This window comes from Diadema antillarum, unplaced genomic scaffold (genome assembly GCF_040938485.1).
Source record: "Diadema antillarum isolate AM-2024a unplaced genomic scaffold, OU_Dant_1.0 scf00000114, whole genome shotgun sequence".
In the NCBI taxonomy this organism is placed as follows: domain Eukaryota; kingdom Metazoa; phylum Echinodermata; class Echinoidea; order Diadematoida; family Diadematidae; genus Diadema; species Diadema antillarum.
The window spans coordinates 3,268,363-3,284,922 of record NW_027271003.1 but is presented as its reverse complement, the minus strand read 5'-3'; the positions used below and the strand labels follow the sequence as shown (position 1 = coordinate 3,284,922).

The window sequence follows — 16,560 nt, the reverse complement described above, 5'->3', positions numbered from 1 at the left end:
CGCTCCCTGGCCCATGAATGCTTATAATCAATAATTCATGTGGATTGCCCTGGTCACTGCTAGTCTGAATTCATGCACGGGTAAAGTGCTTGCAAACACCACATTTCGTTCCAGCTGGCAATCGTTTTCAAATTTTGCTTCACATGTCACTAAATTTTGGACATAAATAAGAATAAATTATCTGAAGTTCCTCATTTTGATACAACTGTCTACTGATTAAATAGTCTGACAAATTTTTGGCTTTTTCGATAAGAAGAGATCATTTTTGGTAAAGAGTTCAGCAGCATTTATCATTGGGGCGATTTGTTTCACAGTAGATTAATTTAAGGCTCCATATACACAAGTGTATACTCTTTGCTTCCTGTCACCATGTTTACGACAGAACAGAACGTATTCTTTGTAATTTCGTTTTTCAGAAGTAGGGAGAGCACTGTCACGACTCAGCGACAGTATCGGCAGGCGTTTAACTTTACACAGATACTGCCAGAGGCTGAATAAAGACTAGTTGTGATAGTGGAATTTCTCATGAATAAATAATGAAGCATTCAAACCCTGGCTATTGTTCAGGACCATTGTCAGGGTGTTAACCACACACTCACATAAACACCCATAGACCTCTGTGCAAAGTGAAATTTTGTACAGAGGGTTGAAAATAGAGCAAAATCTGGAACCTAACTGTGAAATTAATCATGGATTTCATGAAACTGATTTATGCTTTCATATCTAAACCACCTTCAACCAAATTGTACACTATTCAGCTATCACTCATATCAATGACAATGCTATCTGATATATAGTTTTTTAATTATTAAGAATCAAAAGTGGGAAATGTTTTTTGAAACACCTAGTAGCATTCAGCTATTGCTCATATCAATGTTGATGTTATCTGATGTATAGTTTTTGAACTATAAAAGATCGAAAGTAGGATTTTTTTTCGTTTTTTGTTTTTGTAATACACGTACCTAGTAGCTTCTCTGAGCGGCTGCAGTGCCGTGGTGCGTGTAGTAGTCTTCGCGCACACAGACTCCTTTACGGCCAACTAGGGTTTGCATATATAAAAATGACTGGTATGAAATGAAAACATGATATACTTGACATACAGAAATATGAAAACAAAACATGATACCAGCTTATTTCAGATGTATTTCTTTATATTTTGGTAAAAGGCGGCCTCACTGGGTGACCTTAAGAACTTTCAAACGTTTAGGTCATGTAGAGTATGAGTAGCTCTACCCGTGTGCCGAATATGACAGTGATAATAGATCACACCCCCACCCCTCCTCCTTGAGCCTTGAAGGGGTTAAAATAGCTTGGGCTTATCAGGGTAAAGGTTTTATGATTATTAAGTATGCGAGATAATACAAGCACTACTATACACATAAAAGCCAGAAAATAAAAATAGATTAATAGACCTTATGATTGCATAAGTCAGGAATAAAAAGAGGGTAACTTGCGTACATACTACATTTCAAAGTCCCGACTTTCTTACACATTGAAAATGAAAGATAATAATAATAATAATAATAATAATAATAATAATAATAATAACAATAATACAGTGCTTATATAGCGCATATCACTACCGTAGTGTCTCTATGCGCTTGTGTTAAAGGAGGGGGAAGAAGATGGAAAAAAAAAGAAGTGCACTGTACCAATGTACAATGTATGTACCATAGATGCAAACCAAAAGTCATTCATAACCATTTTTAAACGGATAGTAATACAAGAACCTTGATATTTAGAAATTCCACACTATATATTCAAGGTAATGTTGGTGAATGTATGGAGCTAAACCAGTAGAAATAGTTTGAGTTTGATTAAAATCGGACAATTACATGAAATTTAAGAAATGGTTTTGCAAGGGAGAAAGAGTATATTAAGAGTAAGATGCCAATACTTGTCCATGGCAAGGCCGAGATGTGATATCATTCAGACAGTATAGGCCTACCTTTAAAATGACTTTTGAGAGCTGTACTTCGGCTTGGTGTCAAAACAGATTTTAAAAATCCCCGTTATTTAAGAGTGAAGTAACAAAATGGCGGGTAACTGATTTGATATACGCAAGATAACAGCGTCTACGTAGTCCTGTATGACAATAGGCGTTCTCACATCAGCCCGATAAACATCCAAGCTCGAGATATTTTCCTATTTCCCAAGTCAGAAAATGGCGCGCTATTTCGAAACATCGGGCTGATGTTAAAACGCCTAATGTGTAGCGACGAATAGTGTATGCATACCATTGCACACAGGACAATAGCTTTGTTCCTGTACGTATTTAACACCATCGCATCAACAGGTCTAACACATCAACACATATGAGTCAAATCTCTGCTCATGTTGATTAACAGATCAGTCAATTAGCGAACTTTTCTGTCATTCACATAATTCAAACTTACAGGTCTGGGTAGGTCCAAAACTTTGCCGAAGAGTTGAAGGGATTCTTCTAAACAAAGTTAGAGAGATCCAGAAGTTACAGTGCCAATGTTACTCTATACCGAGTTGCAGCAGCGAGAGTACTGTAATTACAAGAGTAATGACGTCATTAATCTTTAGTCAAATGTCAGCCAGTTTTCTCTTCTCCATATGTCGCTGAGCGTGAAACAGATCATACACCAAACCTCTATACATCCGTATATTCTACCCCGACATCTGTGATGCAGACTATTGTATAGACATTATTATTCAATGGGACACGCATATTCCACTGCACAAATTAGGTCCTAATGATCAAAACTGTCTTACAGCGCAATTACCAGGTACGCATTATGATTTAGTACACACACCCTCATTTCAAGTTCCCATGATCAATTTCATATCCTGTGAGGTTTGTTCAAATCTAACATTCTACCCTTCTTTTATTGCACAATTTTGATTACGAGAAGGTGTTGCTCCTATTTTCCTCTCTGCCTATGATATACTTGGATTAATGTAGGCCTATTTTAACGCATTTATACACACAGTCAAACCTGACTATAGCGGTCACCCAAAGGGACGAAAAAAGTGGCCACTTTAGGTATGCAGATTCTTTAACCCTATTAAGCCCAAGCTATTTTGACCCCTCGCAGGCCCAAGGGGGGGGGGGGGCACATTGTGCCCCCCCCCCCCTATATAACTTTTTTATTATTTGATGTATCATCGTCATATTTGGCACGTGGGTAGAGTAACTCCTACTCTACATGACTGTACATTTGAATTTTCACAAGGTCACCCATGGAGGGCGCTATTTACCAAAATATAAAGAAATACATAGGAAATATGCTAAAAACATGATTTTTCTGTATAATTTCTTTATCCCCATTATATGTCTTATTATAGACCAATCATTTTCATATTTGCCACAAATGATAAGCAAATGGAATTTTATCATTTGCCATGGTTGAAATTTCACAAGGTCACCACATGGGGGCGCTATTCATATCAACATAGTGATACATTATGAGACCTGGGATGAAATGTTTGGGATAGGTACATGTATAGTTATGACATTTCATATTTGCATAATACTGGAATTTTGAGAGTGCAAATTGATAATATGATAAACTAATGATATTAGAGGCATAACTTGGGTGAATCAAAATAACTAAAAATATAAGGGCAATCTGTAGAAAATATTATTGTTTTCAATTATCTCTATTATATCTATTGTTTTATGCCTTTGTCACATAAAAACATAGGAAATAATAAGAAAAACTTTCCAGGACCATAATTACTTCAAATTTTGCTCCTTCAGCAAATTTCAGCCAAGAAACACTCATTTCATACACTGTAATGCTGTTAAAAGAAATGGGAACAGAAAAAAAAGATGCAAAATCTGACTGACATGGTTGTCAGTTTATGGTTGCCATGGCAACCAGCAACACCAAATATAGCTAAATTATGTATCAAAATGTTCGCAATAAGATTTTAGGAAAAGTCACCAAATTTGGTTGAAATCGGATCAAGGGCGAAGGAGTGGCAAACGAAAATCTGGTAGGGGGGGCACAATGTGCCCCCCCTTGGGCTTTATAGGGTTAACATACTTTTTCTCGCGGAGGGAATTGCTTTTATGGCGGCCGTATAATAAATATGCCAGGTGGCCGCTTTAGACAGGCAGATGCCAAGACAGGGTTGACTGTATGTATGTATGCATGTATGTATGTATGTATGTATTTACGTATATAACACACACACACATGTATATTATATATACATGTATACCATGTTCATATGTACAATCGCTGTATAAGCACATCATATTGATATTGTATTCAATTATTAAGAATAAGTACAACAGGTTTTATTTACAACATGCAGGCTTTTCTATGCCAATCGGGAAAAGAGGGTCAAAGCGGGCTACTTATTTCTCTATCACATAAAATTGGTAATATATCTTCATGGGTTTTAGTGTATGATTATACGCAGATTACTCATTTTGATTAGGGTAATAAAGATGATTACGATAATAATAACAATAGAATGATCATATTTACCAATGATAGCCACTGCAGATCGGGTCTAACACTGCTCTCCTAAAGGGTCCCTCTGTCATCACTACCAAATCATTGTCAGGTATACCAATTATAAACATTCGTATATGTGACCGTGCATCATAAAACAAACAAACAGTCGCTCCTCGGTCTTGATTTTACGTGAGGAATAAAAAATTGGTGAAAGGGGTCAACCAGGTCAATCTTAAGTTTTTCATATTTTCTGAAAGAGCTATTCTTCTCTACATCATTCTGAAGTTTTGGATCATGAAGTGAATGGGAAAGTGTGTTTTCAGCAGTTTTTCTACAACCCTTTTGTGAGCGAAGATATGTCTTGGAGGTCCCTTTTCATTTCTTTAAAATCCTTTGCACACTCTTCACTGTCAACTCTAATAACTTTTGAAAGAATCGTGCTGCTGCTTTGAAAGTTGGCATTAATCATCTACATAATTTGTTGATAGGATATGCTCAATTTCAGCTTAATCTGATAATCCCTTTATTGCTGTTTCTCCAGTAACATGTTTATATCCTGTTTTGTTTTGTTGATTTTTTATCCCATTCATCTACCGCGTTTTGGTAAAGATTAGCGCTTGAATATCCGTATAGACCCTATACTTCAGAGCTCTTTACTCAGTTTACACTTTTCCAGAGCGTGTGCATTCTTTTCGGTATTTAGAATTTGAATTGAGTTGTACATCATTTTTAAAGCTTATAGCCTGGTCTTTTAGAATATGCTCTTACCTGCTAATCCATGTCTTTCGACTTTTTGTTGGTTTTGTGAAGCAGGGTCACATATAGTTCGTGATTCTACCCCACACATTGTATTGGCACGGACACAAAGAGGTTGTATGCACGAGTGTATGATTTTTTTTTTTTTCTGCAGCAGAAAAAAGGGACCCTCTCGTCGCTCTGAAGCAGTTACTGTAATGCTCGCATACCATGTTCACACAACGTGAACCAACGTGAACCACCACGTGTAGAACAGGAAGTGATCATGTTGCTTACACGTGACAGTAAATTGAATAAAAATGATTCTGCATGATCTTTTCATTCATTTCTGTTAAATTTGTGGGCCTACAGGGTTGCAAACTGCTGTGTAATATTCAAAATGGAGTAGCAATTACACGTAATTTAACAAACCACATGGTTTCAACTCTCATCAGCGCTAGCTTGCTTTCGATGCATCAACATTGGAATTTGGAAAAAGACTCTTAACGGGGAGACGATCTAATTCTAAATGCATAGACTTTTTAATGATGTCAAATAATACGCCAGTCATTTCGCAATGCGTGACATTAAACGGCGTTAATACTATTTCCTTGAAATTACAAAATACAACTTGTATTTGATGACAGTGTACAATGTATCTCCTATATTCAACGACACTGCTCGTCTGTGATATGACAAACCTCACCATAGCTACCCTCGTTCCTCTTTTCTTATTTTCAGAAAACGGTTTTAACACCTGAGCCTTGCACGTATCCCATTGTTTCTTTCAATTGCGGTCGTGTGCACGAACCTGGTATAGCGTGGGGATACCACGCATTCGGAAGACGACATGGCCTTACCCAGATATTTGGAAATCTCCGTAAACGAATCATGTGATGTCTAAATTCATATTTCTACATCCAAAGAATCTCGCTGCCTGACTCTTTTATTCAGGCTACTTGCGGTTTTCAACTGTGATCCGTAACAATTGGAAAAGAATGAGATCGATTCGGCTGGATAGATTCAATCGTGTTGCCCTTCTCTCCCATTAATGGTTTGGGCCGTTATCGAAACGCACGCACTGCACTGCGTGCGCTTCCATTCTCTTTGCGGCAACACTGCTGCGTTTTTAAATGTCCTTGCAGATTCTTAATATTATCATTATTGCAATTATTATCATTTTTGTTAGCATTATTATATTTGTTAATATTATCATTATGACCATCGTCATCATCATTTTCTATTCGATCAGGTAAAGAATACAGGATGTACGTATCATTTCATATTGTGCATAAAAGAGAATGTTTATTGACCTCATGTCATTAAGAGTGGTTGCAAAGATGTTCTCAGAGTTGGCATAATCATGCTTTCGTACACATTTTTTGAAGAATCAACATCTAACATTATGCCAGGTATAATTTGTCCCTTATTTAGCATAATTCTTGTACATGTTAAAAAAGGAAATTACTTGTTGTATGTGTTTGTGTCTTGTCGTACCTTTTTTCGTTTGTTTGTGTGCTTCGTCGAAAATTACAGCAAAGCAAGTTGTTGAGACCTTTGGTTTCTGCTTGTCTGTTTGTTTGTTTGTGTGTCTGTTTGTTTGTTTGTTTTTGGTTTGTTTTGTTTTGAATGGTTTTGAAATGTTTTTGTTTTTGTTTTGTGTCTTTTTGTTTTTTGCTCTTGTTTGTGTGCGTTGTTTTGTTTGTAGTGTCAGCTATTCAATTGGGCACCACAATAGGTTGATATAATGTAACATAATTTCATGGCAATGAAGCAAAATCCTACTTTTCACACTGATCACCACTGCAGTGGGTGGCCAAGAGAAGCAGGTCGAACATTGCTATGTTGCCAGAGTTGGCATAATTATGCTTTCTGGCACAGTGTTATTTTTAGACGTTTCATCACCTATAGCATTAATTATAGGCATAATTTGACTGTTTTTAGCATGATTATAGCATAATTGCCACAGAAAGGAAATCTCCAGGTGTGTTATGACAGATGGTCCCCCTATTTGGTTGGTCCTTTAGTTTATGAGCTTTTTTTGACCGAATTGACAATAAAAAGTTTTGAGGACTTTTTTTTTCAGACGTTCGTTGGTTTTGCCGATTGAGGGCCTCAGTTTAGTTGGGAGCATAGAATTAGAGACCTTGGATTGTCAGCTGGTTGGGCACCATAATTTGTATGAAAAAGAAATGTAGGCCCTTTCATTTTTTTTTTAATCTTCATTTATTTGTTCTGTTTTTCGTTTTGTTTTTTTGTTGTTTTTTTTTGTTTGCTTGTCAGTTTATCGGGCACCACAAATTGTAGCAAAAATGGGAGGACGATTGGGCAGCACAATGCAAATGGCACCACAAGGCGATTAGGAACTAAAATACGATTGGGCACCCCAATCTAACTGTATTTGTTTTTATGTTTATTTTTCTTTGTCAATCGATTGGGCACCGTAATTCGTAGCAAAAAGAAATGATAATTATAACAATAATGTCAGGACCTTCCTTTTTTGTTCTGTTTTGTTTGGTTTGGTTTATTGTTTTGTTGTTTTTTTGCTTGCTTGGCGGCGATTGGTTGACTTGATTTGACATATTTTCATGGCAATTTAGCATAATTTTGTGCCGCTTCAAGCATAATCCCATGTATTTCGTCATTACAAAAGACACGCTAGAGTGTTGCCTGTTGAGACGTTTTAGGGTAGCCATTGAGCTCATTTATGTTGTGTGGCGAGATGATAAGATAATTATATGCATCGTCGACATATCGGAGCCAGAGAGAGGATTTGCTTTCTTAAAACCAAACTATTTTCTATACTAAATGCAGATGGCACTTGAAAGCTACAATTTATTCTGTACTCATAGTATTTTACAATGTCGGGATAAATAAAGCAAACAAACAAACTACACACTGTGCCAAGGTGTATATCTTGAGAAGTTTCTCTACGAACACTGTTTCCCGTGATGGGGTATGGCCGTTTGGCACGACGTAGAAGAACTTCGGTCTCTTTGGCCTGTTTTACAGGCAATACATTTATCAATACGAACGTGGGTTATAATTTGTGACCCTGCACCTCAAAACAAACAAAAAGTCGCCAGACATGAATTTTTAGCTAAGACCATATTCTGAAAAAGTAGGCTTTAAGCTTTAAAATGATGTATAACTCAAATCAGATGGACTCTCCTAACCTACCTAAATATTGGAAAGAAAGCACAAACTCAGGAAAAGTGTGAACTGAGAAAAGAGGCTCTGAAGTAGAGTGTCTATTCAAGCGCTTAATCTTTACCAAACCGTGCTGGCTGTGCGATGAATGGGACAAAAAAAAAAAACAGGAAGTAAACCACCAGAGTAACAACAATGAAGGGATTATCAGATTAAACTGAAATTAAACATACCTCATTAACACATTCTGTCCATAATTAATACCAACTTTCAAAGCAGTAGCACTATCTTTTCAAAAGTTATTAGAGTTGAAAGCGAAGAGTGTGGACAAGGTTTTTAAGAAATGAAAAAGGGATTCTAAAGACACACCTAATCACACTATTCTACCAAAAATGTTCGAGATAAACTGCTAAGAAACACACTTTCCTGCCCGTTTTATGATACAAAATTTTAGCATAATGTAAAAGAAGACCCGCTCTTTCAGAAAATATGAAAATGTCAAGTTCGGCTAGGTTGACCCATTTCACTTATTTTCAGTCCTCACGCAAAATCAGTGTGTGCGACTTTAGTGTATTGTTCGTTTTGAGGTGCACGGTCACATTTAATCTTTTCACGTGTTAGCTTACACGCAAAAGGCTTTCTTTTAGATTTTTCTTTTATCTCACCTTATAGTTGTTTCAGAAAGAGCAAAGAAGTGCAAAGTGGATACAAACAGATTTATAATTTCATGTAAGAACTCGTCCGTCACCTATTCCTTGGGGTGTTTGGTTTGTTTGTATTTGTTTTTGTTACGGGTGACTTAAGACAACACTACTTCAGTTTGTATGGAATGCCTATCATCGGACGAATCTACATGAAAATAGAAAATAATCTAGAAAAAAGTTGTCGTAGAAATTGAAGAAAAATTTGGTAATGAAATACTTCGATTGTTTATGCTTGTATTCTTTGTTTTATTAGTATACACGAAATCGTATACTATAACAGTCATCAGATTTATCATTTCGTCCATTCAAGAAAGATAAATATCTTATGTTTTTAATAACATACACACATTCTTTTTAATTTCCTGCCATGGTGATAAAAGACATCATGTTATACCTAGTTAAATGCAAGCTTTCTTAGTTTTACTCATGATTGTGAAAGTGTCTACTCAGAAAAGTTATCTTGCAGAAAGGTATTTTTCATTAAAATGAGGGCCTCATATGAACACTTGAAATCATACGGAATCTCGGCTATTCAAATATTGCTCCTCGTCACACAGCAACACATGACCTCTTGTCTGTTTATTACCAGCTTTCTTTATCTTCTAGATTCCACTGAGAAAGCACCTCTCCAATGTCCGTGATACTGGGTTCATCCTCTTCCATTCTTATTCCAACTTGGTCACCTTGCATCACCCGCAACTGAAATAAATCATTATTGCGTTAGTTAAGGAGTTAGGTGGAAACTAGCTTGCGATGTTGTAACACATAATGTTCAAAGGTTCAAACGGAATGAATGGTGTTGTGTTATTAATTATGTTATACGCATATGTAGAAGAACTATTAGTACTAAAAGCAGCAAGACCGGATGTTGACAGTTAGAAGAGAGAGATATATTTGCAAGTTTTTATGTGTTATTCCGAAGTGGTGACTGTAAATGACTGATGGTATTTCAGTTCCTAGAAGTTCTTTCAACGTTATCAGAACGCATTTGTGATGTACGATAACTTCCACTTCCTCTGCTAAGTAATTCGTAAAGGCTCTTCAACTTATTAACGGCATACGCAGAGGAACCAGATTTGTTTCAAAGTTCATTACATAAGCCAGAAGTCACACAATTAGAAATAAGACTTAATCTGGTTGAAGTGAGGCGTATATACAATATGTAATTTTAGGTTCATTCATAGGGATGGCATTAGTAATAAAGGCACGAAAAATCGATTGAAGACAAAGATACTAGAACAGTTATGACAACGATAGCTGCTGCTGTGATTGTGAATACAATGAACAAATGGAATTTATCAAAAGAAACTTTTTGTATAATTATATAAAACATATTGCTTCAAGAAACGTTCTATAAGTTCGTTCTGGAACCAAAAAACTTTGACCTTCGTTGAGAAGCAGGTTTGCAGTCTGTCATTAAAGCAGGGAATATGAAATCAATAATCATTAGCTTCGAGGGAGCATTTCTTCTTTTTTCAGTTCGAAGCAAAAATTTGTTATCTGATGCTTTACGGAAAAAAAATGTAATGAGACAATACATAATAGAATGGAAAACATAACAAAATTACATTAAAGGCACATAAACATCACTAAATAAATGTATATCAGATGATTTAAAATTTGACAATTATTTCTGCAAAAACACTGTGATTGATTTTGATCACTTTTTTTCTGCCACACCTAGATTTTATATTAGCAAATAATGGTCCTAACGTTTGATTCATGCAGGCATTTGACATTTCTCTATTGGTGTTATGATTATAATCATGATAATTTTAATATGTCTATTATTCATTTAGGGTTTTTAAGAGAGTGCGTTAAGAAGAAATATCGTCCAATCCTCAATACATGTATTGCACAACGATAGCTGATAGGCTTGCGTGTTGTCTAGGAAAGAGGTACATACAATGACATAAATAAGGCCTAGATGATGATTTGTATTCAGGATTGTATTTTTCCTTCTGAAATTTGAATAAAAGTTAGGTGAAAGTGACACAACCAGATAATTTCTCCTACAAGTACATCCATATTCCCAAACTCCAGTTAAGGTAATATTTGTTTTGTATAGCTATTGTTAAAGCAATATACAGTCAAAGTGTTTGCCTAGTTTAAAGCCCTCATTTTCTACTTGTGTGTTTTTGTATATAGATTATTGTCTTACATTGTGCCGGAGCAATATTGACTGACGCTAAATTCATTTAGTCAAAACATCCATGATTAATGGGCTTGTTTTTACGAAAATGACCGTTACTTAGTTTCGAAATTGATAATCAATATCAATCAGACTTTATATGATTGCATTATAATACTGCATTCTTTTTTTTTCTTTTTTTTTGTTCAACATGCTCAATACGTAAGAATTTTTGGCTAAATTGAGTGTTGAAATTGTATAGAAAGCCATGTAAGGAATGCACCGAATGTAATCTCTACAAGACCCTTGCGTTGACAATCACTTGAAGTGCTCGGTCTGGGTCTGGGCTGGTCCTGTTTGGTGGCTTGTGAAGTTTAATGGTGAGTTCTTCCAGCCACTCTCGGAAAGATTTAACCCTTTAGAGAGGAACGAAGAACAACAGGAACCTTTGTCAACCTGAATCTATAGTGGAAAGGGGATTATAACAGTCGGTGAACAGCTTTCATCTGCATATCAAACTGCCATCCTCAAATTCTGAACATGCTCCCTCTCTAAACATAATTTCCTTTCACAGAAAAGAATATTTAGACATTAATCTATTGAAAATGCCAATTTCGTTGGAGTAAAATATAAAAAAAAGGAACTGTTATTCCTAAAAGTATCATATTTTCCCATTATATTATTAGTTATTCTAGTTCTGAAGTATGGAGAGACTGTAATAGATTATAATTACATTTTGATTACTGTACATTATAGTGATTATCACTGATTCAAGCGTAGCTCTCAGGGTATGTTGGCTTTAACGAATGATTTTCACTTTAATATACATAAAGATAAGGAATACCTCTACGGCGTTATACAGTATATGCGACAACACTATAAAGTAGGCGGCTTGTATACCATTAGATGGGGCTGCACACTATTAAACCCATTTCTGATTATAACTGGTCTGACCTATCCATCGGTCCAGTAGGTACTTAGTTTTTCCAATTTTCACTGTACACTAATTTCTGATACTGGGTGACCTATCCATTGGTCCAGTAGGTACTTATATAAGTTTCCCATTTTTCACTGGTAAATTCCTGAAAAGTTACTTGTCCGACAGTGATTTTTACTGGTCAGGGACTATCAGACCAGTGCCAGTGTGCAACTTTGCATTAGAACACCAAGCATAATATTTCTCTGATCAAACTTCTTAAGCATCACTAAGAGACATGAGTTGTGTACACTGCAGTCACAAACGCTGTTCTTATCATTGCAATGTCAGGTATTTCCTTTAAAGCCAAAACATAGTTCTGGTACGCCTGCAAAAGTTGTCAAATTTCACTTGCAAATGTGCACGTATGCCTAGGAAATGTGTGGAATAACGCTGTAATAACAAGATATTCGATGGTTAACGACGAAAATGCGAAATAATAACCAAAAAGGTTCGCCGGAGTCGCAGTCTCAGAACTCACCCGATCGGGGTCAGGCTAAATTCGGACTCGGGCATGTCGGGGACAACTCGGCCTCGCTTTAACGGCGGGACGAGTTGTCTCCTCTGGATTGCACAGCGTTGTACTATGGGAGCGGCCTGTAGCGCTTCGCATTCTGGCTGGTCACAGTTAGAGTCCGAGTTGATACCAAAGACGCTTAACTAAAAAGACAGGGAAGTGCGCGCTACTCCTGTATAAAACAAATGGACAGCACGCGGTCCTCAAACGTATTAGGCCAATATAGAGACGCCCTGTCTTTGACGTTGTTATGCTGTTTATTAAGCGTCTTTGATTGTCTTTTCAGTATGGCGATCACGAACTGCGTGTAAATTGTCTGAAATAGGGCCAAGTTTTGCCTGAGATCGAGTTAGTCTGGATCCTTCTGGAATAAAAGTCGGTTTAGACCTACCGACTTTTATTCTTTATCTCGAAATACTCCGAATCAACTCCTCATCCCTGCAATTAAATCGCGTCAAGCAGGTAAGTTTCTCGGTAGACTCTCTCGATATATTGCAACCAATGAAATGGTGCCAGACGGGTTCTCAAACCCTTACCAAAACTATGTTTTCACTTAAAAAAAAAAACAAACAAACAAACCGCTGGATCCCTGCCCGTATCAATGTGTGCAGTATAACCTTACGTCATTACGCACTCTTGATTAGCCTTTTATCTTATTATAATGTATTGAACGGGTTATCATTGTTTATAAGACATCCATGTCATTCATGAAATATTTCTTCATTATGTTCTACCTCGCACATCAATATCCATCCTGAAAGTCGAAGTCGAAATATTCAGAAGGATACAAATTATGGATATATAAAATGCGTAGTTTACATAGTAAAAATATGAAATAATTAAATCACTTATCACAACTTATCAAAAAAAATATAAAAATAGGCAATCGCAAATTATTATGTGCATACGAAACTCCTACCCATCAATTTTCCCGTAGCTCTGGGCAGTCTCCCATATCCTCACTTGAGAGTTCAAATTTTTAGCCATCTTTGTCGAAGAGAGGGGGAAGAGAACTATTCAAGACAGAAGAATAAGATTCAGCACATTAAACTTTAATAGTTACATAATTTTCCATTATATTGCGGATACGCTTTACCGAACATTGTGAAGGCAATGAAGGAAAAAAAAATACTTGGTTAACAGCTTATACGCTTGGCACCAACCACATTTGTAGGGCCTATACATCTACTTGTATGCGCATGTACAATGATAATACAGGAACCAATAAATCAAATCAAGTCAAATCAAAACATTAATCCCATAATGTTGTGAAGCATTTGTGTCAGTTTGTTTTGCTTCAATTTTGGTGAAAAACAAAAAAACAAATAGGGCATAAAGTGTAAAAATCATTCTAACTTTTGGCCAACATAATGACTATAATAGTTTACATGTATCATATCATAGCATTTGGCAACGGGTGGAATTGATATGCCTTGGATGTTGCTGAAGGGCTAGGGTTCGCTTAGCTCTCTAGCACTCATCACACCAACAGCAGACAGGGCAGCACACACGTGTTACTTGGAAGGAGTCCCCTGGCTAACTAACTCGTAACCAGTTTATTCTTCACATAATTTGGCACGGGTTTTACATGTAAATCTGGATTGTAACATAAATATTATGCAAAATGAACATGACAAAACATGCAAATAAAGAAACAAAGATTAAAACTAAATATTCACTATATGTAAATGATGTGTAGGCTTGGGTGATTTGGGCATGTTTTCAGTGTTACAGGGACCAATGGGTGATAATTGAAAGAGCGGGAAAATGTCAGGTGATGTGTGGAATGTCTGTCATAGGAAGGGCGTATGGATGCATGTGGATGTGAATATGTATGTGGTGTGGGTTGATGTATGGGTGTGTAGAGGGGTGGTATATGTTATAACAGAAAGGGGGAATACATTAGTAATAAATGGTTCAAAATAAATGCCTACAAATCAGTCTTCCTCTTACAAATAAAATGTCGTCATTTTCTTATACCTTTTTTTTCAAAAAAAAAGGTTTATGAGACGCAAGTCAATACATGTATATGTTTGCAATTTAGTAAAACCGGATTGAGTATTGATGTTAACAGAAACAGAATATTGGTTGTGAACAGAAATGGAAGATACTGTTGTTAACAGAAATATAATAGTTAGGAGGGAATATATATGTTACTTTGTATATTTTGTTAGGATAGAAAGATAGAAGATTAGAAGAAAGTGTTGAATTTCGTTTGGATAGAGAAATAATGGGAAGTGTATTTATACGGAAAAAGTGATGTTTGATATCTAAATAACATGAGAGTCTGGAGGATCAGTTTCACGTTGCGTGACATATGTGTTTGGATTGGAATACACTTTAAAAAACTGATTTTCAAAGTTAAATTATTTTAAAGAATCTGTGCACATCGTTATTAACTCAATAAACTATTGGTAATGACATGATTCACATAGTATCCACGAGTTTTTTGTATATCAATAACAAGTCGTCAAACAAACCTCAGTTGAAACTTTGCGCCCACGAGGTGAAAGAGGTCAGGATTTGGCAAGCCTTGCGAAAGGTCGATAAGTGGGATCGTTGTCTCTCTACCGAACATACCTGTAAAGATGAATATAAATTAGACAGCAGAACTTGTGTGAGCTTTGTATATAGAAAAACATGACAACGGCGATATCATGAACAGCAATAGCATTATGTTGTTTTGTCAGAATGACAGTAGTTAAACACAAAAATTCAAATCAATTAGAAGGAATCCTTGCAGGAATCTCTTGTATCCTCCAGAGACCAGGTTCCAGGCCTATAGTTTTTATGGCATGCTCACCTTTCTTGTACTTGTTGCCAGCATAGATTAGGCATACTGACTTTAGGATATTCCGTATTCATGGTATTAGCATACCTTTAAATTGGCAAATACACACTTATGTGTTTTGAGGATGGAAACTAAAGAAAAATGTTGCTTAGTCCTGGAAATATGTACTATACAAACAGTACATGGCAAGTGTGAAGGAGGTGAAGTCGTCAACGTACCAATTTGCATAATCATATTGACTGTTCAAGAATGGTTTTGTGAAAACCAGTGGCCAGAAAACTATCAACAACTTACTGTCCCACTTTTCATGATTTCATTTTTGCACATAGGGGAAGACACTGGCCCGAATTCACGAAGGTTGTACAAATGAAACCATGGACAAAAACCATGGAGCGCCAAGTGTCGCATGAAATATTTCGTCACGAAATTAGTCATTTTGTCGATGAAGTAATTATTTTGTAACGAAATGACAACATTTTGTAACTAAATGAACATTTCGTCCATGAAATGATAATATCGTTAACGAAACGGTCATTTTGTCGACGAAAGGACCAATTTCGTAACGAAAATAGAATATTCTGTGCGACACTTGGCGCTCCATGGTTTTTGTCTATGGTTTAAACCCTGGTTTCATTTGTACCACCACTCGTGAATTCGGGCCATCGAGTGTTTTCACACACAAATGCATACACCCTCAGAAACGCATGCAAACATGACAACAGTAACTATTATTAACCTTTGGAGGCATGAGCGAGAGAATATCTATGAGCACCCAAATGATTTTAAACAGAGTGTGACTGTGGGTTTCACTTACTGTATTTCGCAAAAGGAGACTTGCGCCGCAATTTTCCCGACTCGCTTAAGAAATCGTCGTAGTTCATCTTGTCGTATATCAGAAATCACCAACTGACGGGTAATAGCGATGAAAAGGCAGAGTGCACAATAGGCTACAGGCTCAGAACTGAATTTAGTTCAGTCTCTTTCAGACAAATTGATGCCAACTAGATCTAAGCGTAAGGTTTCACTATTCAACATTTTGAAATACGATAATGCCCTGCTGTCAGAACAGCATGTTGCGTTGTGATGCGCCTGTGTGAACAAATGTGCTTGCCTGTTT

At 36.5% G+C, this 16,560-nt stretch overlaps 1 protein-coding gene across 1 annotated transcript in view; it reads right to left on the bottom strand.

The window, feature by feature from the left end:
• LOC139719747 (kynurenine/alpha-aminoadipate aminotransferase, mitochondrial-like) overlaps window positions 1-16,324 on the bottom strand; it is a 36,170-nt gene extending 19,846 nt beyond the window's left edge. Inside the window, exons 1-2 of the mRNA XM_071631137.1 lie at window positions 16,258-16,324; window positions 15,133-15,232 (exon numbers count right to left, since the gene is read on the bottom strand). Of these exons, the coding sequence (XP_071487238.1) occupies window positions 15,133-15,232; window positions 16,258-16,324 (167 nt within the window). The remainder of the gene's footprint in view (window positions 1-15,132; window positions 15,233-16,257) is intronic.
• Window positions 16,325-16,560: the final 236 nt, after the last annotated feature.